Source organism: Embiotoca jacksoni, unplaced genomic scaffold (assembly GCF_022577435.1).
Source record: "Embiotoca jacksoni isolate LCO1_2020_lvr unplaced genomic scaffold, fEmbJac1.0.p SCAF_2, whole genome shotgun sequence".
NCBI lineage: Eukaryota > Metazoa > Chordata > Actinopteri > Embiotocidae > Embiotoca > Embiotoca jacksoni.
The window spans coordinates 6,548,397-6,573,431 of NW_027185340.1; the positions used below are offsets into that span (position 1 = coordinate 6,548,397).

The 25,035-nt window shown below is 40.4% G+C and overlaps 2 protein-coding genes across 3 annotated transcripts in view; one reads left to right on the top strand and one right to left on the bottom strand.

The window, feature by feature from the left end:
• Positions 1 to 1,583: 1,583 nt before the first annotated feature.
• On the bottom strand, positions 1,584 to 3,093 carry LOC138201621 (G-protein coupled receptor 183). The gene is made up of 3 exons (XM_069155238.1): positions 2,745 to 3,093; positions 1,832 to 2,346; positions 1,584 to 1,748 (listed from the first exon to the last, which is right to left on the bottom strand). Exons 1-3 carry the CDS (start codon positions 3,091 to 3,093, stop codon positions 1,584 to 1,586), a joined length of 1,029 nt encoding a protein of 342 aa, XP_069011339.1.
• Positions 3,094 to 17,737: 14,644 nt separating this feature from the next.
• Positions 17,738 to 25,035, top strand: part of clybl (citrate lyase beta like) — a 59,847-nt gene continuing 52,549 nt past the window's right edge. For both annotated transcript variants that reach the window (XM_069154274.1, XM_069154275.1), the window contains exon 1: positions 17,738 to 17,801. In XM_069154274.1, coding sequence (XP_069010375.1) covers positions 17,758 to 17,801 — 44 coding nt within the window. In that variant the 5' untranslated portion in view covers positions 17,738 to 17,757. The remainder of the gene's footprint in view (positions 17,802 to 25,035) is intronic.

A 25,035-nucleotide genomic window follows, 5' to 3' on the forward strand; every position in this document is an offset into this window, starting at 1 on the left:
ATCTGGGACTGGGTTTCCTCAAAGCTCTGTCTTAGATCCATTGTTTTTCTCCCTTTATATGTTTTAACTCTTGGTAATATTCACCTTTAATCAGTCAAGCTTACATCTTAATGCAGATGATACCCAGATATACAGCTCTGTTTCCCGAGATGAGCTTGCTTCCTTTTATAAGCTTGAACTCCCATTTGTAACACAGTCAGATGGTACATCCTATATTCACGCACTTTTATCATATAGATTCAATGTTATGTGTTCAATTGCTGGGTCTTGCAACTGAACACATAGAATAAATCCTTTTTTAATGGCACTGGATTCATTAAAGAGTCCGTTTTAGTTTACCTATCAGATCTCATTAGCACTCATGCATTTGATCAGAGTATTCACACTAAATGATGTTATTTTCATTGAGTGTCTTTCAGGAACTAGTGCTCAAACAACCCTATATTGATAATCTATTTTTTTCTGTGCTAAAATCATTGCATAGCTTTTCCAAAAACTCAGGAAATGTTAAGGGTTAAATTTAAATATGGGACTCTGCACTATAAACAGACACTGTGCACCTGCTCAAACCCGCAAGATGCACACACACACACACACACACACACACACACACACACACACACACACACACACACACACACACACACACACACACAAGCTGCCCCATCTCAAGATGTTGAAGCCAGCAGGAATGGAATGAGGCCTGTGAGGGGGAGCAGCAAAAGTGGGTGAGGAAGTGGTAACATTTTATCTACGCACTCCCACACAGAAGTCAGATGTGGGTATGTAAGTGAGAAAAGTGTCATGTTCTCATTTTGGCAAAATTCACGCATGCTATGAAAGATAAGGACCTTATGAGTAATGTTTTTGATAGTGGAAGAGCACACACAATATTTGTATCATAGTTCAAATGTCTCATAACTAACTACTTCCACTTACACACAGTTTTGCATTTGGACTAAACCGTATTCATGTTTTCCCTACAACATGGAAGTGAAAGTCGGTTTTACTACATTAATGACCAAAATATATTACAATAAGTGGAAATAACACTTAGCTTGTTTATATGGGTTATGACATTTCCTTCCCCCGACACAAACATCTGCACAAGAACTCAAAAACACACAAAAATTGATTAACCAAATTAATTTTGACACTACAGTATGACAATGTTGTCACTGCATAGTACATACCTTTTTGACTTTTTAACAGAAGAAAGTAATAATAATAAGAAATGCAATTATATAAACAGTCATATAGAAAGAAAAACACAATAGGCAATAAGTTCCATACATCACAAACACACATTATACTCACACTATAATAATGCAAAGATGTTTTTTTTTTGTTGGCTGGTGATTAGTAAATTTAATCTTTCCTACAAGAAATACGACACTTAATGGACATAAGCTGCATATGTCAATGCAAAATACACAATGCCTGAAGTGAAAGATTCATTAGTCATTCCCATTGAAAGCATCAACACAAGAGACTAAAATAGGCCTGTTTGAGTTTAACATGGCAAACTAGGTCTTCTCTGTGGCACTCGTAAACACATTTCGTGTAAACTTAGCTGTGGTTTCTCAGGTGTTGCTGCTGCTGTTCTCAGCTGTCATTTTGGAGGAGGCACCGGAAGTATAGAGGTAGTCCTTAAACAGGCTCATCACCCGCTTCTTGTAGGTCTTAATGGCAAAGAAGTAGATGACTGGATCCAAGCAGCAGTTGAAGTTCATTAATGAAACTGTAACCTGCAGGGCGAGGATGGGTTATGAAGAGGATAACTGATGGGGAATGTATAAAATCAATATAAAAAAAAACCTACACTACTTACCTGTAAGGACACCTTAAAAACCCGCAGTTCTTCACAGGTTGGCTGGTGGTGTATTTTTCTGGACATAAACTGCATAACATTGAGATGGTAAGGGCTGAAGCATATGAGAAAGGTGAGGAGGATGAGGAGAATAATAGTGTTGGCCCTGTGATTTCTCCTCGATCGTCCAGTTACAGAGTTCTGCTTGGCTGCAGCTCGTAGTTTCAGGTTGATCTTGGCGTAGCAACCCATGATGATTGTTAGCGGACAGCAGAAGGAGATGGCACAGGCCAGGAGCAGGAGGCAAGGGGTAGCGCGAGAGCCCTCAAAGTTGAAGTACTCCATGCAGGTGCGTTTCTGCTGGTGCACGTGCAGCATGCTGCGGGACAACAGAGGAGCTAACTGCAGACATACCAGAGCCCAGACCAGGCAGCAGACCCTGCGCACAACCTTTACGCTCCGCAAACACTGCAGCCGGTGTGGATGCACCATGACCAGGTATCTGTCGAGGCTGATGCAGGTCATGAAGCCAATGCCTGGTGGAAATAAAATGGATGCAACTCAGCTTATAGTCAACGTATAAAGAAAAGAATGGTAGGACTAATCAATCATTTCAAAGTTCCCGACTTTGTAGAGGGTGTTTTCACCATCCCAGCCACATTTAGAAAAATTTGTGTCGATTACATTTGAATACTTCATGTATTGTAGTTGTACTCATAGAGAATTTTTATTTTCTCATTGTTTTTATGCAATTGAAAATAGACTCTTTAGCTTTTACTGTGTTTTTATACTGATATCGTTCACACGTAAAAAGCTCTGAATGTAAAACTAAAGTGTCTCCACCTGATGTAAAGATGTGGCTGCACATGTGTAGACACATGTAAACATACTCTCCAAAATGTATCAAACTGATCACAAGAGTGCTCATAATTACCTGCATAGGTGTTTGCAAAGAAGAGAAGCGTGGTCAGTCTGCAGAGAAGGTCACCAAATGGCCAGTCAAAGTGACGGATGTAGTAAGTAATTCTCCCTGGCAGTGCCAATGTGAACAGGGCATCTGATAGCGCAAGGTTGACCAAATACATGGAGGTAGAGTTGAGCTTCTGCTTCCTCTGGCAGATGACATAGAGAACCAAGCTGTTGCCGCACACACTGATGATGAAAACCACAGAGTAGAAAATAGGGAAGAGGACCACGGCGGCTCCCTGGTAGACAAACACATCACAGCTGCTCTGGTTTGGAGAGTCTTCTGCTGAGTCCAGGGTGATATTTTCAACAGCCATCCCACCTGTTATTTTAATGAAAAGCATCACACTGTTAATAATGTATCCTTACAGTCAGGAAAGTGTGCAAAAGTAAAAGAGCTAGTGAGTACTTACAATAGGAGATCAAGTAGCCAAGTGAATTTACTGTTATGCGTCTGAGTCTGCTGGATGTGGAGGAGAATTGAGCTGCGATGCTCATTAAGACTTTGATAAGGTTGCACAAAGTGTTCAAATCCCACCTCTCCTTTTTGACATCATATCTGTTACACTCCTTCACTCTTCATCCATAGTGGTTAGCTGAAGCACTGCATCCAGCAGACACAGGTTGTTTTAGAGCTTCCCACTGACAAGTATAGCTATAAAGATTAAAATGATGTTTCAATGTTGCACATAACATGTCCTTTTTGCTATTGAACTGTTTTTTCTATTACGCTTTTCATTTCATAAATTTTAAGGTTACAAGGAGTTTTAAAACAGCAATACAAAAGAATGGAAAGATACAAATGAACAAATTCAAATCTAATTTTAAAAGTGAGCGCTTGAAAGTATACAGCATTGACAGGAAAACTTAATTTAAAGACGAAGAAAGTTTTCTAACAGCCGAACTGTAAAAGCTGAGATAAAAGACTGCTTCTGTTGATGATTACAACTCTGACTATTTGTCTCAATATGTTTTAAATGTGAAAATGAGGAGCTATTTCTAATGTGATGGGATTTTATTTCATTTTTTTCGTCTATTCAGAGAGAAATGGTTTTCAAACATATGTATTATCGAAAGCAGATACTGGATATTTGTGGTTGCTGAAGACTCACTGATGAGTCCAAGGGGGTAGTTCAAGTTTTATTATGGGTTTTAAAAGTCTGTGTTGGTAAGAAACCAAAAGAAAGAAGGGGAATTTTTTTTTGGAAAGTATGTAAGAAGAAATGTGTTGGAGACAGACAGTGAAAGATAAGGACTGAAGTGTCTATAAAGTTTTAATATCTGTCGTTCTGGTATAACGTCTGTAAGTGTGCACTTCATTTGAAGGACAGGATTCTAAATAAAAGTTGTAAATGCAAGATTAGACAAACATATCTGTAATGGGATTTGTAGATGCTACAGTTTAATAAAACAGTACATGTACTTGCACTACTGCTTGCATTGGGTAGAGTGTGTTTCTGGGAAAGGTTAGATGAAGTGATAAAGTGTGAGGTTTTATGTTATTGTATGTTACTGCTACTGAGGTTTTTCAACTTTGTAGTCAATGTAGCCGAAGCGAATGCAGGCAGGCCTGAGGTGGTACTGATGGAAGATATAGGAGGAAGCTGAAATGTTGCTGGTGCTTGTTAAAGCAAAAAAAAAAAACTGTCACAATCCTATGATGTGTGGATGAAACACTGACAGTCTGATGAATGTCACATCTACATATATCTCAACCACCAACCTCGCTAAAAAGATTAAAAACACTTGAACAATCTAAACTGAAAAAACCATGGTGTTAAATTCTGAGAATAGTTATAGTGGTGAAATGCGCCCATGTTAATCTGCTTCAGCAGAGGAAGATGCAGCAGCTTCACTGCAAACAAAAACAGACTCAATGTACAATTTCCACAGTAACTTTAACAGCTTCAGATCGCAAGCTGAAAATAACGGGGTGAAAATGTTGTTGTTAACAGGTATCAATGAAATACTAAGGCTACAGGACACTCAGTGGTGGCTACAAAGTAAAGGAATCGTGATTAATGGATAAGGGGTTAACTAAGGGGGTTCTAATTACTCGGTACATAATAAATAAGTATATGGTGCACATAGGGAACCAACTAGTGTGCTTTCATAACAAACTGCATCATACATGAATATATATGGACTTTTATTCTGGACACACTTGAAAGGTAAAAACTTTGATAGCTACAGAAATCTTGCCATTACTTGTCAGGTAGAGACTCAGCTGCTGAACACATTAATAGAGTGTTGCATTCTGGGTATGAGAATTCCAGCTAGGTTTTTGCAAAAGAGGACCGTGCTAGTGAGCCTCAGCGAGTGAATCTTTCCCATTGATATACTGTATAAGCTCAACTTGCAGGTTATTGACATTGTATAAAGACTTGACTGCAAAGATGGACAGTTGACTGATGCAACCAGTTCAGAGCTACACATCTTCAAATGCACAAAAAAAAACTTTTACTGGACATTTTTTTGCCCTCTGTCTAATAAGTGGTGGTAAAGTGTATTGTATAATTCTACACATTACAGCTTGCATACTTGATACTTGATTTAAAATTACCTTGAGAGAGGGGTGAACAAAGCACTGCTTTATTTTACAGCTAGTAACTATATGATGATAACACTGAAACAGGGGCCATTTTATTCAAACCCGCATGTCTCCGAAATGTAATAAGTGGTTTTAAATGCTTTGTTCTGATGGTACAGCACTCTTCAATAAAAAAAAAAAAGCGATGCCCATTGTCTTGGCTGGAATTCATCATAAAAGCTTTGAAAGATAAAAGCAGAATAAACTGACGTTTCAGTAAAGAAGACATGAATGACTCACCACGGTACTCTTTATACTGTACTGTATGTTGTCCAATAAATATTAATAAAGTGAGTGAGAGAATATGTCTTTGGCTCTTTCATCATTTTCAATGATTATATGGCGAGACTTAAAAGCTTGTCTAGGTCTTCCTTGACTTCCGTTTTAAGTATCAGATGATGATGACCATTTAAAAAAAAAAACATACACTTAATGCTTTTATGGCTACAGTTGTACTGGTACTCTACTTCCTCCCAGGATTAGCCTCATGCTTTGCTCCCTGCAGGCCAAGCTAACACTAGAAGTACAGTAGAAGCGCACTGGCAACAGTATCTCGCCCACCAAAGCTTTCCCTGTTGGTATAATTGAAATGGATGGCTGCTGGATAGGCAAAAGGTCACGAATTGTCACCAGTCAAATGCGGTTATAATACAGCTCACTTAGATCACAATAAAACCTTCATGTAGACTATGTCACCTGCAGGTTAGAAGCCTGCTGCACTTCAGGCCTACATTTCATGCTCCATTAATTTTGTACGCAGCGTTAAACATCTCATAGCATCTGAACGGTGCGCTGCAACAGGAAAGGACAGTCGTATGTTGAGCCCTCACTGGGTGTCCTGAGGGTCTCTCTGTGTTAAATACTGCAGGGGCTCAGGAAGACATGGAAAGAAGGCAATGATCACTTCTGCTCATGCATGCTCTTTTCTAACTCCCCCATATCTGCCTCGGACATGGATACCCATGAAGAGGTTTAAACTGACAGCCTCATCATTGACTTTCAACTTTCTGTTGACCTTAAACATAATACATATTGTGCATATGGTATGTTTGTGCTCTGACAGATACAAGTGTGCTTAAATGTCTCGAATATATTCCCTTTTTACACTACTCTGGTTTATATTTTGCACCAACACCATGAAAAGTTGCACATGGTCGCGTGTAGCAGCGTGCTTGCAGTTCTCTGGGTTGATGGGTGTGTGACATGAAAGGTCTTAGGAAATTGAAAGTGACGACCCAGCATGGAACATGCATGGAAGTCACTTCTCAGAAATGTGACCTTTTTCTGGTTGTTAAGTCAGGGGTGGGCCACAAAAGGGGGAGGAGAGGGGAACAAACTGATTTGAAGAGAATTATACAATAGTCAATGGTGCAACTGCGGCCCATAAAAGAAAGACCCCCGAAGGCATATCGTTTTAAAGGCACCCTCATGGTGGAGGGGAACCAGTGGTGTGTTGGTGAGGCAAACTGGGAATGACTTCTGGTGTCCACAACATGTGTGGAATTGCCAGCGTGGTTCCACAAACGGTGCCTAACCAAATTTGGGATGTTTTTTGCTGCCAAAATGAATCGTGTATGAAATTTCCCCCACACGCTTCAAATTTAAGTCCAGTTTAACAAACCAACTTTGCTATGCTGCTGATGACTCATTCAGCTGCCCAATAAAAGCAGTGTCGCTGTGTACTTATGGACTTTTTAGTAACAGTGATGTTTTAACTCCTACACTACAGATGGCAAAAAAAAAAAAAAACACTATACATGTGTCGGGCAATTGCTATACACATGGCACCACTAGATGGAGTGCAATCATTACAAATCAGAAATAAAATAACCTGTCAGTTAAAAGTGAACAGCAAAATGTATTTCAGCAAAAGGTTTTATTTTTCTAGCTTTTTTTAGATTTACATTTATAAAAAATGTATAACGTGTGTGTTTTGTGCATTGTACTGGTTTTTACAATGTCTGTGTGTTCGTGTTAAAATTGCGTGTCTGTGGGTGTGTGCGTGTGTGTGTGTGCATAAGCCGACTGCTGGACATACCGCAGGGGACTCCTGCATTGTCAGGGGGCCTCATGTGGCTCGTGTCTGTTCTCATCATCACCATCTCCCCCCCCCCCCATGCATCAGGCGCCGCCTGCCCTACTCAGGCCCTGTCCCCTGTTCCACCACGCTCGCGTGAAGACTCTCCGTTCACACTTTGCTTCATGTTTGTCACCTTTATCACTGATGAGCTATCTGTTGTTGCCAACACTTTTAATCCCCCTCGCTTCACAGAGACGAGGATGTGGCACGCCTCTTTTGGTGTGAGAGTAAAACAAGTGGAGGAAGCCTGACTGAGACTGCGTTAAGTGTGAAGAAGATTTATTATATGCTGTCGCAGGTGTCTGCGGATAGTTTCCTAGTTTCATCAGTGCCTTTCTTAATCTAGCATGTCACAGTGTTGACACTATAGCTGGTTGTTAAACCATACACACCTTACTCTTTGTGCCCGGTGTCCTTTTGAACTGCTCATGACTTCACACCCATAATTAAATTGCAATTGAATTCTACCTTTCTCTCACATTGAGAAAAGTCTAATAATACAGAAACTCATCAGGCTCTTCAAATACATACTTTATGGATAAAACTGTATAAAGTTCACTAAGGCCTTGGTCATGCCAGAGGCCACAGAAGCTGTTTGTGGACATTTTATACATGGCAGAAAAAAAACTTTTATTGGACCTCCAGACAAATAAAAACAACAATGCAGCACAAAGAAACATATGTGAAGATAGAAAGGCCCAGTTCTAAACAGAGAGTGTTTCAGGTTACACCACTTCAGGAAAACAAATCCAAAGACATCCATCCACAGGTTGTGTTTCAACACAATGAAACACAGACAAACCTATTTCCAATCACACTTTTCTTTTGAACTAAGGGAGTTGTATGCTTAGCACATTCCTTTAAACAACACAACATGACAGAACTACAGTGGCTGGGGATATTGAGTGTGGAACACAGATGTTCATATCGCAAAATGAAGTAGTTATAAACCTACATGCACAGCTCATTTAGAGAGTATAGTAAATAAATTAACAAATAAAAACCCAATACATGTTCAATGTTGCTGCTGGGTTGTTCAACACTGAATGAATTTGGGAATGAAACTGTCCTCAATACAAACAAGTCTTCAAAATCATACTGACAGCAAAAAAAAAAAAACACAGCAGAAATATGACTTCTTATATCGGAAGCACACGATCAATTTAGATTGCTTTTTAGAAAACTAGGAAAGAAATAAAGGAAGAAATAATGTGATAAATGAATGTCAGATTAGCCCCGTCCTCTCCACAGGTGAATCAGGGGCCAGCGACAGCATCATGGGAGCGTGATTCAGGGAGTTTCAGGGACTTTGAGCCTGGGTTCTAAAGTCAGTTAACAGGAAGTGTCAGAAAACAGTCCTTTAGTTGTAGTGTGGTTTGGATATTTAGGGTTTTTTTTGCTAAAATTAAGGCTTTCATTTTGGAAAGGTGAGAAATGTAGCTGAGCAGCACCATCTTCAGGATCTGCATTGCAATAGTGCTAAAAGCTCTGAGCTCTGACCTTTCAATGTACCATTTCCATGTGGCCCTTGTTTGATGTTTTTGCATTATCTTTGTGTGTTTACTGCACATATATGACCTGGTTCCTCTTTCTGCTTTTCTGTTATCTCTGATTAGATTTATACAAAGGAAATGTGCAATCATGAATAAAAGATTAGAAAAGGAAAAAATATATAGTAAATGTTTTACTCTGTTTACTAAATTAATGAAATCTAAAGTACAAGGTTAAAGTGCAGCAAATTCTTAACGCACTGCTTTATGTGTGCATAAAGACAGAGTGTAAAGATGAATATACGGTCAGACAAAAGATGTTCCAACAACTGCTTTTCCTCTTCAGTGATGTTATGCCAACATGTACATACTCGGCTGAAACAAAGCCGGTATTCATTCGGCCACTGGCTCAGGTTGTGTTTGAAGACGTGGCCTTGTTCCCCGGTTCGTGCTACGGCCGGTTTTCAGGTCATCTGAGGCGATGTGCATATTTTGGATGTCATTTCTGCTGTTGTATTTTTGTTTTATTCACAGGGGATGGACTAATTATTTCAACAGCTCTCTTCATTGGGGAGCAGACTGACAGTTGCCATCATCGGAGTGATCAGTCTGTTTCTTAGACTCGGCTGAAGCTATTTGATGTATATTAACAATAATTGGTGCCACCGCCACAATGATGTTTAGTAAACCTTTGTGCTATTTTCCAGGAGGATGCCCATGAGGAATTTCTGAGTAGCTGCTCGGTCTGCAGAGACGCCTTCAGAGTCAGGACAGATGGGAGGACTGCTGTCCTCCCCGGATCAGAGACACCACGACCTAATCATCATTATCACCTTAAAGGACGTACAGTCTTTCTTGTTGTCTCCTCTGATCAACAGACAGACTGATATCCCCCACATACACACCAAGGCTATTACTGTAACATTTAATCTATTGAATCATACAGTGAGTAAAAACAATGTGGCATTTGTTAATTTATATAAATGTTAGATGTCTATGGGATATCATTTGAGTGACAAATTACCCAGCTTGAAATTGTGACCTGTGAGCAAGTCATAATCACTCATAATCAGGGTTGGATCATGTAAAAAAAGATAAATAAATCAGAAAAATTTCTTAAATCATATGATTTGTTTGTGATTATAAGCAAACAATTGTCAGTAAATCAACTTAACTGAGCTAAAAGGAAAGCCCTTATACCTTTTTGAGCAAAGTAAGAGTCTCCGTAGATGTTTTTTGAGTGATATACAGTTTGTTTTTTTGTTATTTAGTCACTGAAACTTTTTACACTGTGTCAACTGTCAGAGCTCTCATCCTGCCGTGTCTTTCTTCGTGGAAGACAAGGCATGACTCCCAATTTGTGTGTTTGTTGTCTTTCTGTTTGCGTCCGTGGTTAAAGTACAAGTTATTTTGTGAGGTTCCTTGTAATCTGGCAACCAGTGAGGTGGCAATGTCTCGAGTTCCAGCATCTAGCAGCGACTCCAGCAGGTTTTGAGTCTGCCAGATTCTACAAGTGAAAGAGAGGCAGATGTGTGGTGACAGCACTACGCTCATTAGGCCGAATCAGTGTCACACTGTGACAACTGGCCAACTTGAAGCTTCTCTCGTCACTTGGTACTTACTTCATTCAGCCAAGTCCAGCTCGGACGCTCCCACAACTAATTTGAAACCATTAACTGTTCTGGCTTCTGTCTTTTGCCCAAAACAAAACCTTTCAGGTTAGGTTTGGTGTCTGCAACTATCACCCTCTCCACCATCTCCCTCCTTAACATCGGCCTAAGTCTTTAAACACATCTTTCCCCCCAGATCCCAGTGGTATCCCTGACTCTGACCACTGGTCAACCCCTGCTCTGCCATCACAGCTGTGTGGTCAGTTCCGGGCCCTCAGGCCCTCCGTCCGTAGGCTGAAATCGTGATATCTATTTCAGTCCGCTAGAGACCAGACAGCCGCCACTGTGGCTCCAGAGAATTCCCTGTCCAGTGATTACTGATGGTCGCACCATGCTCATATGCTTTAGTATCTCCCGTGTCCAAACTGCTTAGCATCTGATGGGTCGCTCTGAGCCATTAAAGCCAGTTTGCAATTATAGATGTGTGGCTGCTGGACACAGAAACAGATGTGCTTTGATCTATTTATGGTGGGGTGGATGGGGGTCATAACAGCTTACTTCCAAGCGTGGGTCAAATCACGTCGCTCTGACATCCCTTGTCTTTCAGTTCACTTGACATGCACTTGTGTTTTTCAATCAGCAAAAAGTTTAGAGATGAATGGGCATTAACGGAGAACAGCGATAGCAGCTGCCGTGTGTGTGTGTGTGTGTATGTGTGTGTGTGTGTGTCAGCACACATACATGATCACGCATGTGTGAATGCTCTGCATGTGCGTTAATGCCTTTAATCTGCATGTGCCAACCACAACCAAGCATGTGTGGAGGTGAGAGCTTGTTGAATGGAAATTCAGACGATCCTGTTGCACTAAATAAAAAAGGAACCAATTCAAGCCCCATCTGTTTAAGCACCAAAATTCACCAAAGGGCAAAATAGTTAGTGTTGCGGTACATTTTTAACGCCTTGTCTCCTTTTTTTCCTCCTCAGACTGAAGTGCTTTGGGTGGTGAAAAATGGAAAACAAATGTTCTGTTGACAGCTTTCTTATGCCCAGGGTGTGTGAGTATTTATATCATAAAGGTGCCAACACATTCTGGTTTTACAGGCTGACCATCGCTGGGGGGAGAATAGACAGGGGGGAACAAAAGGGGGGTTATCCTGTAGCTCATTCTCGTAATTACTAGATCAGTGATGAATAGGCCTTGATAAGCCTGTGACAAATTAGCTTACAACTAAGTGTGCTGTGTCGTGAAATTCTTATTCATTTTTAAAAAAGAATTTAGCTGAGTAAAAGTGTGACATCTACAAATGGAAACTGCTGATCCCACATTGGGTCCTGGTGTGACTACAGTACAGTCTGGACCTGGACTGCATTAAGATTGAGTTTAATGGCTGGAGGTGCTGAAGCTGTTGTGCCATTATGGGCTCAGTATTAACGCGACTCAGACGGGAGTTTTTAAGCAGAGCGTGCCTCAGTAATATTCAGTCCCTAAGTCATTTTTCTTTCCTGTCACTTGTCTTATTGTCACCACTTTGCCCGTATTAAAAATTCACGGGTCACTTGTATGGCATTTAGTGCTTGTCTCGAGTGTTCTGCATGCCCATGCTAACTAGTCAAATGTGACCACTTTTCACAGCAGTAGTAATGCCTTGGGCGAACTGTGACTTCATAATAATATGGTGTCAGTGGCAATCCTGATGGGAAAATGGTAATAACTGCACTACCAATATGAATAATGAATGAACTCATATCATTTCATAAATCGGAAGGGATGCACAACATATGGAAATAAGCGTGCATATTCTTGCCCCTGGGTTTCGCTGCTAAACAAAAGCACCACATTTTGAACTGCTTTCACAGCTCCAGTACGGTATCCTGCATGATATAGCCCACAGCGTGCAATGGAAACACTGTCTACTGTACCATCACAGAGGTGCATTTGACAGAGTGCACAGAGGGAGTCTGGCATTGACATCGTGCAGGAAGCAGGTCTGTCCTGAGGTGAACTATGTGTACACAGCTTTAATTCCTCTATGATGTAGGTGTTTCTCAGTCAGCCTGTGTCGCGTTGCGAGGCCACCAACCCACTGTTTGTTCAGTGTTAGCGCACTGAGAGGAGGACCATGGGAACATTCATTCATTCATAAGCCTACATCCATATACAGCCCGAAAGGTCTCATTGATAATGTTCATCTGTTTTTGGTAATTTTGCATTTTATATTAGTGCAATATTTTATCCAAAGAGGTTTTACAGAGTGGCATTCATTTATAAGTAATAAAAGTACATGTTTATTTGTTACGTAATGACCTGAAACACAGACGCTCAATCCCTCATCAAAATAACCAAGAAGTTAATATTCCGAGGTCCTGCTGGACCTGCTCATTAATTCAGTTAAATGAAGTGAGAGAGGGAGAATCAGAATGAACCCAACAGGAAAAAAGCCCTTAAAACCATTTCCTGTGATTTGGGTAACATGCAGTAAAGTCCAAGACTCCAAATGTTTCTTTCCTTCTCTGGTTCCCCGCCTTTTCTCTTAAAGTTATTACATATTCATTTTTTTGTCTCATCAGTTTTCCTTAAGATTTTTCTTTCTTTTATAGCCCTGCTCCTTCCCTCTGTTCCTGTTTTGCTCATGATTGCTGGGTCAGTAACCTGCTGGTGGATTGGTCAGGGGCCGCAGTCTGGTTTTGTCCACCAGCTTTGGGCTGTGAAGACTAATGCCTCCTGACACTCTCAGCTCCATCAGTCCTGGCAGCATCATTTTAGTAATGCAGAAGTCATCAGGGCCTGGGATTGCGTGAGGGCTCTCATCTGGAAACCCAAACAACTTTAACCTCATTGAATTCCTGTTGATGATCACAAAAACTAATGAATGGATTAGGTTGCTTGTTCGTCTCTTTGAATTACACCATGTTGTTGTGGATCAATGTGCGTTTAGAGAAATCTCTCTAAAATGAAACCAGTGATCTGGTTTTTGTAACAAAGATAAGAAATATTCACAAACATTTGCTCATGTTAAAGTCCATACACATACGCTGCTGAATGAGTTGCGAGGTTGCAGCAATTTCAGTTCAAAGGCCAACGTTTAATCTGAATTGTGTGGCCTCTTTAGCTGGTGTGCTGGTCTTTTCCAAGCACACTCCACTTCCTTTATGGGCATTCAACTGAATTGTTGCTTAACCTGCGCAGTGACCCTGCCACATGCTATCTGCACCCATCTACCCCAGATCCACCACTACACTATTCCCCTTGTGGGCAAGGGTTTTGCTATGCAACCACACGCTTGTGAAGGGAAATCCATAAACTGCGTGTTAGGCCAGAGAAAAAAAAGTCAGCACCAGTGCTTACTCATCTGTTAAAAACGGAGTGATCTGCAAAGTTTGTATGAGAGGGTTTTTGACGGTGCCCTGCTGCTTTGTCAGTGCAGCACATGCTGCAGGCACTGGCATCCCCTATTGCCTTCCAGGTCATTGGCCAGGCTCAGCAGGAGGTGGGCTTCTAGCCCCATGACACGTCCCTGATTCACAGCTGGATCCGTAACAAGGTATCATAGCAAATGAGTCGGTAAAACATCACTGGTTTGAAGAGCATGAAAAATTGTCATGATATCATTTGTAATTCCTGATCTGGACTGCCATTCGTAGGAGAGAGAGGCCGAGAGTAAGGGAGAGAGAGACCTCGTAATGAAGGGGTTTTATTCCTGTTCACCATCTCCACCAGTCTCGGCCCTCTTTCCCCCCTCACCACCCCACAGCCTGACCCCCGATATGATGCCCGAGGGGGGGAAGTCCAAGCTAATGTAAAGAGGCAATAATTAAACATCTCGTGCTTCTCAGGCAAGTGGCTCATAGGTGTTGCCCTCTTAACATGAGAGCTTTTTGACACGTTGTCCAGTTCTTAAATGTGTTTTTTGCTCCTCATTGCAGATGACTCGTGAGCGGTCGTAGTGTGTCAGATTGGACCCGTCCTGGTGTGTTGTGGTGATAGTGGTGATGTCTGGGGGTAAATTAGTCGGAGTATGTCAAATGTTGCCAGGTCTCAGAAATAGTAGAGCTGCTGAATATGTTATTCAGTTATGTGATTCACATGTGATTCATGATCATTTTAATAATTTTTTTCTTTACAAAATGTGCACTGCAATATCTAGATTCAGTGCACTGTGCTACCCAAAATTGTATTATGAAATGTTCTGTTTCAGGCAAAACCAATGTTTTTTTAGTACTTATACTCTTTATAAATCACAAATATAATCAGCAATGTTTAACAATTTAAATAAATGGCTTCAAAAGAAAGAGAAGGGATTGTTTTATTTTATTTTATGAAATAACTGTCCATTGAGTCTTTTTCAAATTGTCATGTTTATTAATCAAAATCTTTGTTTACACATTGATCATTCTTAAGATCAAAGAACTCATTTGATAAATAGGTAAAATATTGTGTTTTGTCTTTTATTATCCCCGCCAAAAAGAAATTGATTGTGCTGTCATAAAAAATGTATTATGCAATTGAATCAGATACATAAAGCCTTATGATCTTTAACCTTTCTATGTTTAGAGTACAGTTGGCTGTGAGGCTGTGTGCCGGTTTGATGGATGCGAAGAATGGACAAACATCAGCTCCCTCTAAAACCACAATGGAGACCTTGGATCTAAATGTCATGGTTTCATAACGGATACACTGACATTTGTGTGATGGGATTTAGCCATGGGTTAATATAGCCATTGCTGGCACACTGCATTGATGTCCATCTCACTTGGGCTGTGAAGTCTATCTCACAATTTTTTTTTTTTGGTGCCCTCAGAGAGGTTTCTTTCAAAGGGATGAATTGGATTCTGCCCGTTTAAACCAATTATTTTATCAGAAAGACCTGTTTGATATGTAGGTTTGTTTTATATGATGTTAATGTGCCTCAGGAGCTGTTCAGATCAGGCTCTTTTTTGGGTGAGTGTTGGGCTAAGGGTGGGGGCTGCCGGGGAAGGCAGCCGATCAGCATTAAAATCAGAGCCATGTAAATCTAATCAATTATACAGTTTTTCAGATAAAATGTTGGTAAATCAAAACACATTTTCCAAAAGTCACAGTATAATGAGAAATTTAAATTGGAAACAGAAACCATTTGTTTATTATAAATGCCAGGGTGAGGTGGTGACTTGCCATCCATAAATTTTGTTATCCTTTCATATTCCTTTTATCTATGACTACAGCTTTGGCACTCGTTCAAGATTTTAATGAACCCAGACTTCTGAGGCATCAAGGCCTAGTGATGCATTGTCTATTTGGATGGGCGAGTGCAGAGGGGGACAAAGGCAAACGGCTTTCTCCTTTGACATAATATTTTATATTCTGTTGCCTTACAGGGGGGTCATTAGGTGATTGCAACATTCAACAACATAACAGACTGACAAGAATAAACACATATTCAGCATATATCTGGAATTAGCTGCCAAACTGATGAGCTTGTGCACATCTCTCTCTCCCTCTCTGTGTGTGTTTGTGTGTGTGTGTGTGTGTGTGTGTGTGTGTGTGTGTGTGTGTGTGTGTGTGTGTGTGTGTGTGTGTGTGTGTGTGTGTGTGCATGGGGCAAGGGGTGACTTGAATCAAAAAATAATTTTCTGTGCTTTATGAGGACACAGAGAACCCCCCTGCTCTGGCGCGACCTGGTGTCGGCTGCTTTCTTGGGCTCAGAGGTTCCTAGGGGAGACCAGAATGGAAGTTGAGCATCTTGCTGTGATCCAAAGAAAGTGTGCCAAATGCTATCAAAACTGGATTAGTAGACAACAATTGTGTTCGATGAACAGAAGGGGGAGGGAAAGAAGTAGTTTCCAAGTAACCCATGGATGGAATTTTCCAACTCCACTGCATTTTTATCTCATGTAGGAATGGATGCGCACATAATCCCTCTTTGTTGAGAGTCACAATCTATATTTAAAAATACAATTTATGTCAAATTTACTGGACAAAAAAAAAGGAATGGACTGATCTATAAGTACAGGTACTATCAGGTGTGACTGAGGTGCAGCAGTCATTTTCTATCATTTGTGTTAAAATGTGTTTTACATGAGTTATAAGCCTTTGAGAAAGAGAGAAAGCATTTATGCAGTCAAAAATAACCAGGAGCATAAATAATGGCAATGCTACGATATAACAGTGGTTTGCAGCCTTTTTGGCCTTTGACCATTTAATGTCAAGAAGTGTACATTCAACACTCATCACAGGTTGCATATATGTATTGTAAATATAATGACAGTTCCTGAAGGCCTTTAACAAGTAATTCCCAATAAACAACAAAGAATGGAGAAGTGGCAGACAAAAGCCCGCGATTAAATTTGTAACAACATATTTAATGAATGAAGTTATCAGTTTTTAAGCTGTAAACTTTCTGATCTGTGCGCAAATTAATGGGGGAAAGCTGATTAAAAAAAAACATCATTATTTGTTTTGTTATTTCATCAAAGCCTGGTAAAAAAAAATGTCCACTGAAGTAAGACCAAGTCATCAACTCATCGTGGACTTTGAGTCCTTCCCTCCATTTCTTCTCAAAACCTGCAACCGGATACATTTGGCTCTCCAGCCAAACATAGCCTTCATAAGTCTGCTGTCTTATGAAGGCATTCACATTTTAAATACAAACACAACCCAATGGCTGTCTTCTGAATGCTGACATTTGGAGAAAAACCCCTGCTGACTTAATCATGGCAAATACTGCGTGTCATTTGTGCACCACACTTGGATCTGGCTGATGGTAGTAGTAGTAATTCACCACTGCTGTGAGAGACAACTCCTGGGGTGACGTGCCTTGTGGTCAAATCTCTTTTTTTTTTTTTCCTTTTTTTTTATGTCTCCCGTTTCTCTGCGTTGCAAGCTTCTCCCTGTCTCTGTTTCTTTTCTCTCAAAAAGTACGGACACGGATGACGAGACCATTTATTAAGAAAAAGCTTACTTTTGATTTATAAGTAATTGACATCTTTTAAATTACATTGTGATACGGTGTACATTCAATCACAACTGTTTCTGCTCTCCGTTGCTCCCCATCTCCACAACAGCATCAACTGTTTACCTACCCATGTGCTGGCGCCAGCCCAGCGCCCCGCCCCTCTCCGCGCTGTGGCCAATCACACGCCTCGTTCTTCACGTGGGAACTTCATAAGCGACCAATTGTTTCTTGCTCCGTTTTTTTTTTTTTTTTTTTTTTTCAGAGCGTCATCGGGAAACATGGCGGCGCACATTACCCGAGCAGTGAAACGACTTCTTCCACAGTAAGTCAGTTCATGTCTTCTCCTCGCTCTCTCATTTGTGATGCATTTGCTCCGTGTCCCGTAGAAAAAACATCACCCGCTAAAATGTACCGACGCTCATTTTAGATGTTAGCAGGACTCAGCATTTCTGTCAATACAGTCCACCTCTTTCTGTTTTTTTTTTTTTTTTTTTTTTTTTTAATTCATTTATAGTCTTAATGATCGCTATAAACAGGCATTTACAAGTTTACTCGGTACACCGTGCTAAAACGACTCGTCGAACACAAAGGTTCCCAAACTTCTCAGGCCATTTACCACCATTTACCGAAGAACACTTCCCACTGCAGTTTATTACACGACATAAAACTCACTAGTTTAATCGAGAAATAGCCTTAAAATGCGAAATACAAACAACACGGGGCTGCTGTTTCAGAAGCAAACATGCATTTACTACAGCAGACCAGATGGATTGACGGGACGGTCTGGTAATCTTCAGAAAATGACGTCACTTTACTGTATTGCAAGCCTTCAAAACAAGTAAAAGACAGCAATAATGCCATATGATGTTACAACACTCAAAGGTGATATCTAGTCTCGTATCATGATACGATAAAATACTTGATATTTCTCCCAGCTACAGGTTGAGTTCGGGGCCTTTCTGCAGTTTGCATGTTCTCCCTGTGCCTTCATGGTTCCTGTCTGGACACTGACTTCCTCTCACGGTCCAGTGATACGTCTGCTAGGTTGAATGACGATTATAAATTGGCTGCAGGTGTAGATGCCAGTGTGAATGGTTGTCAGTCTTTCTGTGTTGGCCCTGTAATGGAATTGCGAGCTGTCCCAGGTTGTAGCCCGCCTTCGGTAAATGGCCCCTTTAAACAGTCCAGCAGGAGAGATAGTGTGTTTGGGGAAACAAAATCCCATAAAACAAGAACAGGCCCACCACAAATGCATGTTATTGATCAGCTCAAGTTTGCTGTTTGTGTAGTTGATTGAAATCTTTTCATTACTTTAAAAAGGATTTCTTAAACAATGAAAACTGTGCCTATGTGTAACAATGACAAATGTCATATTTCTGTCAATATTTCCGGGTCACACATTGACACAGAGTCACTTGCGCAACCAGGTGCCAGTAAAAAAAACATGGGAAATGGGGAAGGACAGTAGTCCTATATCCTAATCCATTTTTTTATATTTCAATGACGATTCAAAAATGATGAGCCATCCCTATTTTTAATGACATCATCTTGTTGCACCCTCCTTTTAAGCTGTGGTTCGAGGACACATGAGTAGAGAATTAGCTGTAATTTTTATGGACCAATATTGATGCTGAAATGTCAGAAAAGCCTGTTGGTTAGACTCTCTCCTGCTGTTTTGCTCTTTTTTTCTTCAAAGATGCCATTTTGAAACTTTCTCTTTATTTCATGGGAGTTACATTTTGGCAACGGGGCAGCGTAACACACTGACCAAAAGCATGAAAGCTGGCATCTCTCCCAGCATTTGCAAAACAAAATCACTAAAGTAAAAGTTATGTCACAAAACTATATTGTATACTTATATATCACTTTTAAGTGGGACATCCTGAGACTTTCTTCGTGGGTATACCTGCTTATTATGTAGGCTGCACCACTGCTTACAGCAAGGCAGTCATGTACCACTAAGGGGAGCCTTTGCGATCCCAGTTTGGGAATCACTTGTCTAACACATCAGCTCTGCAATAAATACAATAAAAGTTGTTCATCAAGTTTTTATAGTGTTGAATGAATTTTAAATGGTTGTGGATTCAACCCTGTTTATTCTAGAAAAATGATTTTGGGGGGGATGTTGAGTTGTATTGCTTTGTTCTTCTGGTAGTGGTAGGGTTCCTAATGTTTAATCTCACCTTGTGGATGTAATGGGGCGGATAAAATACCAACAATTTCCATTCGGGCGTTATATAAGAAGATCACGAGTCTATAGGAGCGCTGGTTGCACTGAGGCACAGCAGTGCTTCGAGCTAAAAGCTAACTTTAACATGGTTACAGTGACAATGCTAACATATTTATGTTTAGCAGTTAAAGTTTTTCACCTCCATCTTAGTTTTACAGGTTAGCGTTCTAACATTACCGAGCTAACATGAAACAAAGATCAGTTTGGGTTAATGGGAATGTTACATTTGGAAAGATGGTAATATTTCATTGGTTGTGCATCTGATACAGAAGCATCAGGCTAACTCAGTTGTGTGTCATTGAATAAATAGTGGAGTCCCTCCTACAGGTGTGGCATTTCCCTAAAAAAAAACCAAAAATGTTAACCATTTAGTTGCCTGGCACAGCAGAAAAAGGTCAGATGACCAACAACGTCACCAGGCTTCATCCTCTGGGTACCATGAATATTCGTGCAAACGTTCATGGCAATCAGTCTTAACAGCTGATGAGAAAACACCCATCCATAGAGTCCCAGTGCTCATGTGGCAAAAAAGTAAATAAATCAGTATTGCCGTAAAACACGGCAGATTGAGACCGACAATAAATATGAACGCTATGGCAAACTTTCTTTTCATTTATATTGTCTTACAATTTGCTCTTTTGATTTTCACCATCATTTCCAAAATCTCTTGTAAGTCCCCTAACCTTTTTCAATTGCAATACTAAATTGCTGCAGTGCTACAAATGCTTACATCTATGTCAGTCTTCAGCGCATTTCTGCAAGATGAGGCCTCGAGTCTTCATAACAGATGCCTGTAGTGCTCTTCTACCTTTAAATTATCACTCAAGTCTCACAGGAGGTGTAATGAGAAACTTCAAACAGTTTGAATGTTTGTTACGAAGAACTTAAGTGTGTTTAATATTCAAGTAATGTGTCTGTTCTGGTCAGCAACATTGTGACATGTGGCTCTAATTCAAGGCACATGAATTTCCAGAGGCACAAAGCTGATGATCCTGCCAAATTAGAGTGTGAAGTGACTGTCACGCCACTCTGGTGTGAGTGTTAGTGTGTGTGTCTTGTCTTTTTACGCTTGTGGGGATAGCCTTAACAGATTAAAAATAAAATATTTTCTCATGCTAAATTAAATTAATTATTCTTATTGTTTGTCTGGTATGCGCTGTAAAATGTGCACCGTATGAGCACATAAAAAGTCTACATGCCTATTGGGATTCATGTAGGATTTTCTCTATAGAGTGGTTGTTTTGTGGGAAGCAGTACCGTAATGGTTAAATGCAGTCCTCTCAGATGGCTGCAGCTTGGAGAGGAATGTGTGTGCTTGTTTTATGGACAGCCTAGAGCCCTCGCCCTGGCATTGGCGGCAGACTGCTCTTTGTCACAAACACCCTCGTGTCAAAGATGCAACAGCATCCTGGAGGAAGCATTGACTGCCGCTATGAAGTCGACAAGTGATGAAAGTAGCCTAGAGGTTGTCAATTAAGAGAGCCAAGGCCTGGACCTTATAAGTTAATGGGCAGTTTCCCCTCTCAGGGCCTGCTAGGGCTTTATAGCACAGCTTATAAAAACCCTAAGTGTAATGCACCCCTATAACGTTTTCAATTAAGAGAAGGGGCATAAAGCAGTGCAGACACTTGGCAGGCATGCTATAATGTTTATAAAGTGGCATTTGCCTTACATTTGGAGAGGAATTTTCAATTGGCCCAGTTGTTCTTAGCGGCAGCTACTGTGCAGAATTTTATTTTGATGGTACTTCATGCTGACTGGAAGCATTACAGACTTCCTGGTGTCTTCCCCATTACCCGTTCTTTTAGCTTGGTCATATGGATGCACAGCCAGGAGTTTAAAAGCCTCATCTTCTCAGTTGTAAAAGAAAAGATTAAAAACAAGACAGAATTTTAATATAAATCTGTAATATTATACACTCTTAACATTAGTACAATGTGTCATTATCAACTAATTATATTTCACAGTAAATTGCGTAATTTCCATTTAAACTGCACAATACTGGAGGAATTTTCATGAAATGCAAATATAGAAAAATGACAAAATTTAACATTATTTGAACACATAATTAGCGGTCACACACACCACAAAACTCTTGTTTTAATGTGATAATTCTAAATGCTTAATGAAAATCCCTTTGCTCATCTGGTGTCCTCTGTGGCCGAGCTTTCTTTGGCTTCCGATAGAAAAATAAACGAGTGCTGAATAAACACCAGAGTGTTGACATCTCATTTCCTCATTGATTGGTGGTGGAAGCTGAGCTTAAGGTGTGTGGCCATAATCCAATCAAGCAAGAAAACAACCATGGGGACTGTGTAACCAAATTCTGCAGCTAGGGGAGGGTGAGCAGGTTGGCAAAGTAACCTCAAACCCTTCACCCTTATTTAACCGTTTAATTATTTATTTGATCTTTTTCTTGATGTTTTCTTGGTCATTGGCTCACTGTAACAAAATGTGGGCAACAATGTATTTTAAAAACTTTTTTTTTTTTTCATTCAGTCTCAAGGATTGTGTCATCAAATTATTATTATTTTTTTTTTTATCAAGCTGAATTAAACAACACCAGCAAAATACATGTTTAAGTAAATCTACTCTACAATATCACTCCCTGTTTCACCGGTGTCTACAAAAGTACTTTTTTTGGCACTTTGGCTTTTCTGAGCCGAGGAATCAATAAATCGCTCTATTACCTGTTGTTGACCCAGCTAAGCTTGCCTTTGAAATCTGTTACAGAGCATTAAGTTAACACATGTTGCTGAGTGAAAACAAAGCTCTGGCGTGGGGACCAGCTGAGTAAACAGGGCTGAGAGAGCAGTGTGGGATGGCAGGGAAAGAGAGGCCTACACTTGTCCCAGCACCGACCAAGGTGGATCCATACGGCCAACAGATGGATATGGCAACCTGTATCCCCATAGAGAGAGGAAAAAAAAAAAGAAGCACAACCAAAACAAGTGTCCCTGCTCGAGCACTGAAGCCTTTGATCAACAGCACATCTTCAGCTTCGGAGTAGGACTCCTTACGACCCCGGAGCACACATGGAATTGCATCTGTGTAAACACGGCCAGGGAGGAATGTGTGAACAATGCAACAAAAGAATTTTGTTCTAGAAACATGGGGTGGACTTGGCTAACGGGTGGTTTATGTGGTTAAGGGTTTGAGTGTGGTGGTCGGATTAAATGATAAACTGGGGAAATATCCTCTGTTTTTACTGACAACACAAGTGGGATGTGTTGTGTTTTTGCTTTTTACAGATGTGAGCCAATGCATGTGCTGCGACGAAATGATCATTCTAAAGACTAATGCAATAACTATAGGTGTTAAAACCTCTGCTGAAAATGCATTTAATTCAACAGTGGTTTACTTTTGTTGGGGTCATAGGTTTCTGCTGTGCAGTTGTCCATGCTACTTATCCTTTATCTAAATCTCCATATAATGAGCATAATATATTTGGTCAGTGAATATGGCTGGGGAACAAGTACTTCAGTACTTTTATGGCAACGCTTCAATACTTCCAAGTATTAAAAAATGCCTTATCTTTTAGTACCAAATTTGGTTACCTTGGCTACCTCCACATGAACACACTTAAGTGTTAAAACAAAATATGTTTGCTATGTTCACGCAGAGTAAATCTATACTTGAGTGTCCTGTTCAGATAGATAAAATCACACATTAAAAGGCCTGATTTTACTCAATTCACACTAATTTTACATCACATTGAATGGGTTATTCTGTTTGCGGAAGCCAGCTAGCTTGTGTCTGTCAATAGCCTGATGTGACATTTGGTGAACATCTGTAATTTGTAGGACGTACCGATAGCCTTCCTGTGAAACTGTATTAAAGCATTTACTGTAGGCATGACTAACAATTTCTAATAAAGACTGTGTTTGGCTGCTACAGTTTAGCCCATGTAGCATTAATTGGGTAGCAGATGAAGTGTGTGTGGGCAGGATATTGCTTCCAGGTTTGGAGTCAGCTTCTCTGTTGAAAGGCCAGAGAGCTATTAAAAAGATACAGATTTGGATTCAGTTTACACCTCAGAAATGTTTCCGTTACTGCTATTGGGTATTTTTTTTTATTTTTTTTTTTTTATCAGTTATCAGGCAAAAAGGTAACATGTCCCGTCCCCCTTTTCCTCCGCCACGATGGTGCTCTGGTGTTCTCACGGCACTGAGGTTGGCTCATTGCCATGGTGATGGTCGGCTAGTTCCAGGGCGATGAGGTGTAATTTACCCAGCATTTCCTGTCTGATACACAGCACCCTAATGAGTAAGAGGGCTGCTTTTATAGTAGAGTGTTTGTTAACCAGACACAGCAGGGTGTGTGTGTGTGTGTGTGTGTGTGTGTGTGTGTGTGTGTGTGTGTGTGTGTGTGCGTGCGTGTGCGTGCGTGTGCGCGTGTGTGTGTGTGTCATTCTGCCTTGACGTGCTTCAGCGTGTGTGCACCTATAGGTGAGACTATCTGTAGCAGTACATGGGTCCATGCTGCGGCCACATGGCTGCAGTTCTTGGTTTAACCCCTTGGTGTCAGTGTTGACAGTGCGCCTTGTGATGAGCTCTCTGAGAGCAGCTTGAGGTTGTTTTTTTTTTCCCCTTCTACTACCAAGTGAAGCTTTAGATCATGCATTTCCCTCGTTAAAATAGTCCCACTCATGATAAAGTTGTATACCGCTGAGAGAAATCCTTTTTCCTCTTGTAAAACACATTTTGTCACCAGGGAAACGAGTAGTATTATTAGAATGTGATTTATTTATACTAGAAATAATAGCAACATTTGCCAGTAAACAGTGAAACAAAAACAAACCACAGTGTGTGACAGACTAAAAACAAATGCTTTATGTTAATTACATGACATTTTTTTAAGATTAGTCAAATAATTGATAAGTTGTTTCAATGGGTGACAATTTTGATACCCGGTTAATTGTTTAGGTAAACAACCAAATATTTACTGCGATTAGCTGCTCAGGTGTAGTTTTTTTCTCACATCTTTGTTTTCTTGACCACCGAATCAGTTTTAGACATTTTATGGGGCACTTGTGATGGACCTCGGCCAATTTTGACATTTTACAACCTTGATGATCAGTGAGTAATTTACAGTTCATCAGCTGCTGCCCCTAAGTGCTTGAGTTTACGTCAATAGATTGCTGTTAAACAAATATGACTATCACAACCAGGGTTCATGATTCGACATACAGTACACCTAATGCAATGCACAAGTTACTTTAGTACCCTAATGTGCATAAAATGCCCAAGATACCCAAGCAACTGAGCATGTATCATATATCACTAGATTTCTCACGGTGAGAAAGTGTGTGAAGGAGAGATTATTT

What these genes read in the sequence shown, in the direction of transcription:
- LOC138201621 (XM_069155238.1), bottom strand. Translation starts at nt 3,093, where the DNA reads ATGGCTGTTGAAAATATCACCCTGGACTCAGCAGAAGACTCTCCAAAC. An exon ending in CTTTGCAAACACCTATGCAG is followed by an intron (nt 2,347 to 2,744) that starts GTAATTATGAGC and finishes TATTTCCACCAG; the next exon opens with GCATTGGCTTCATGACCTGC. An exon ending in TTTTTAAGGTGTCCTTACAG is followed by an intron (nt 1,749 to 1,831) that starts GTAAGTAGTGTA and finishes CTCGCCCTGCAG; the next exon opens with GTTACAGTTTCATTAATGAA.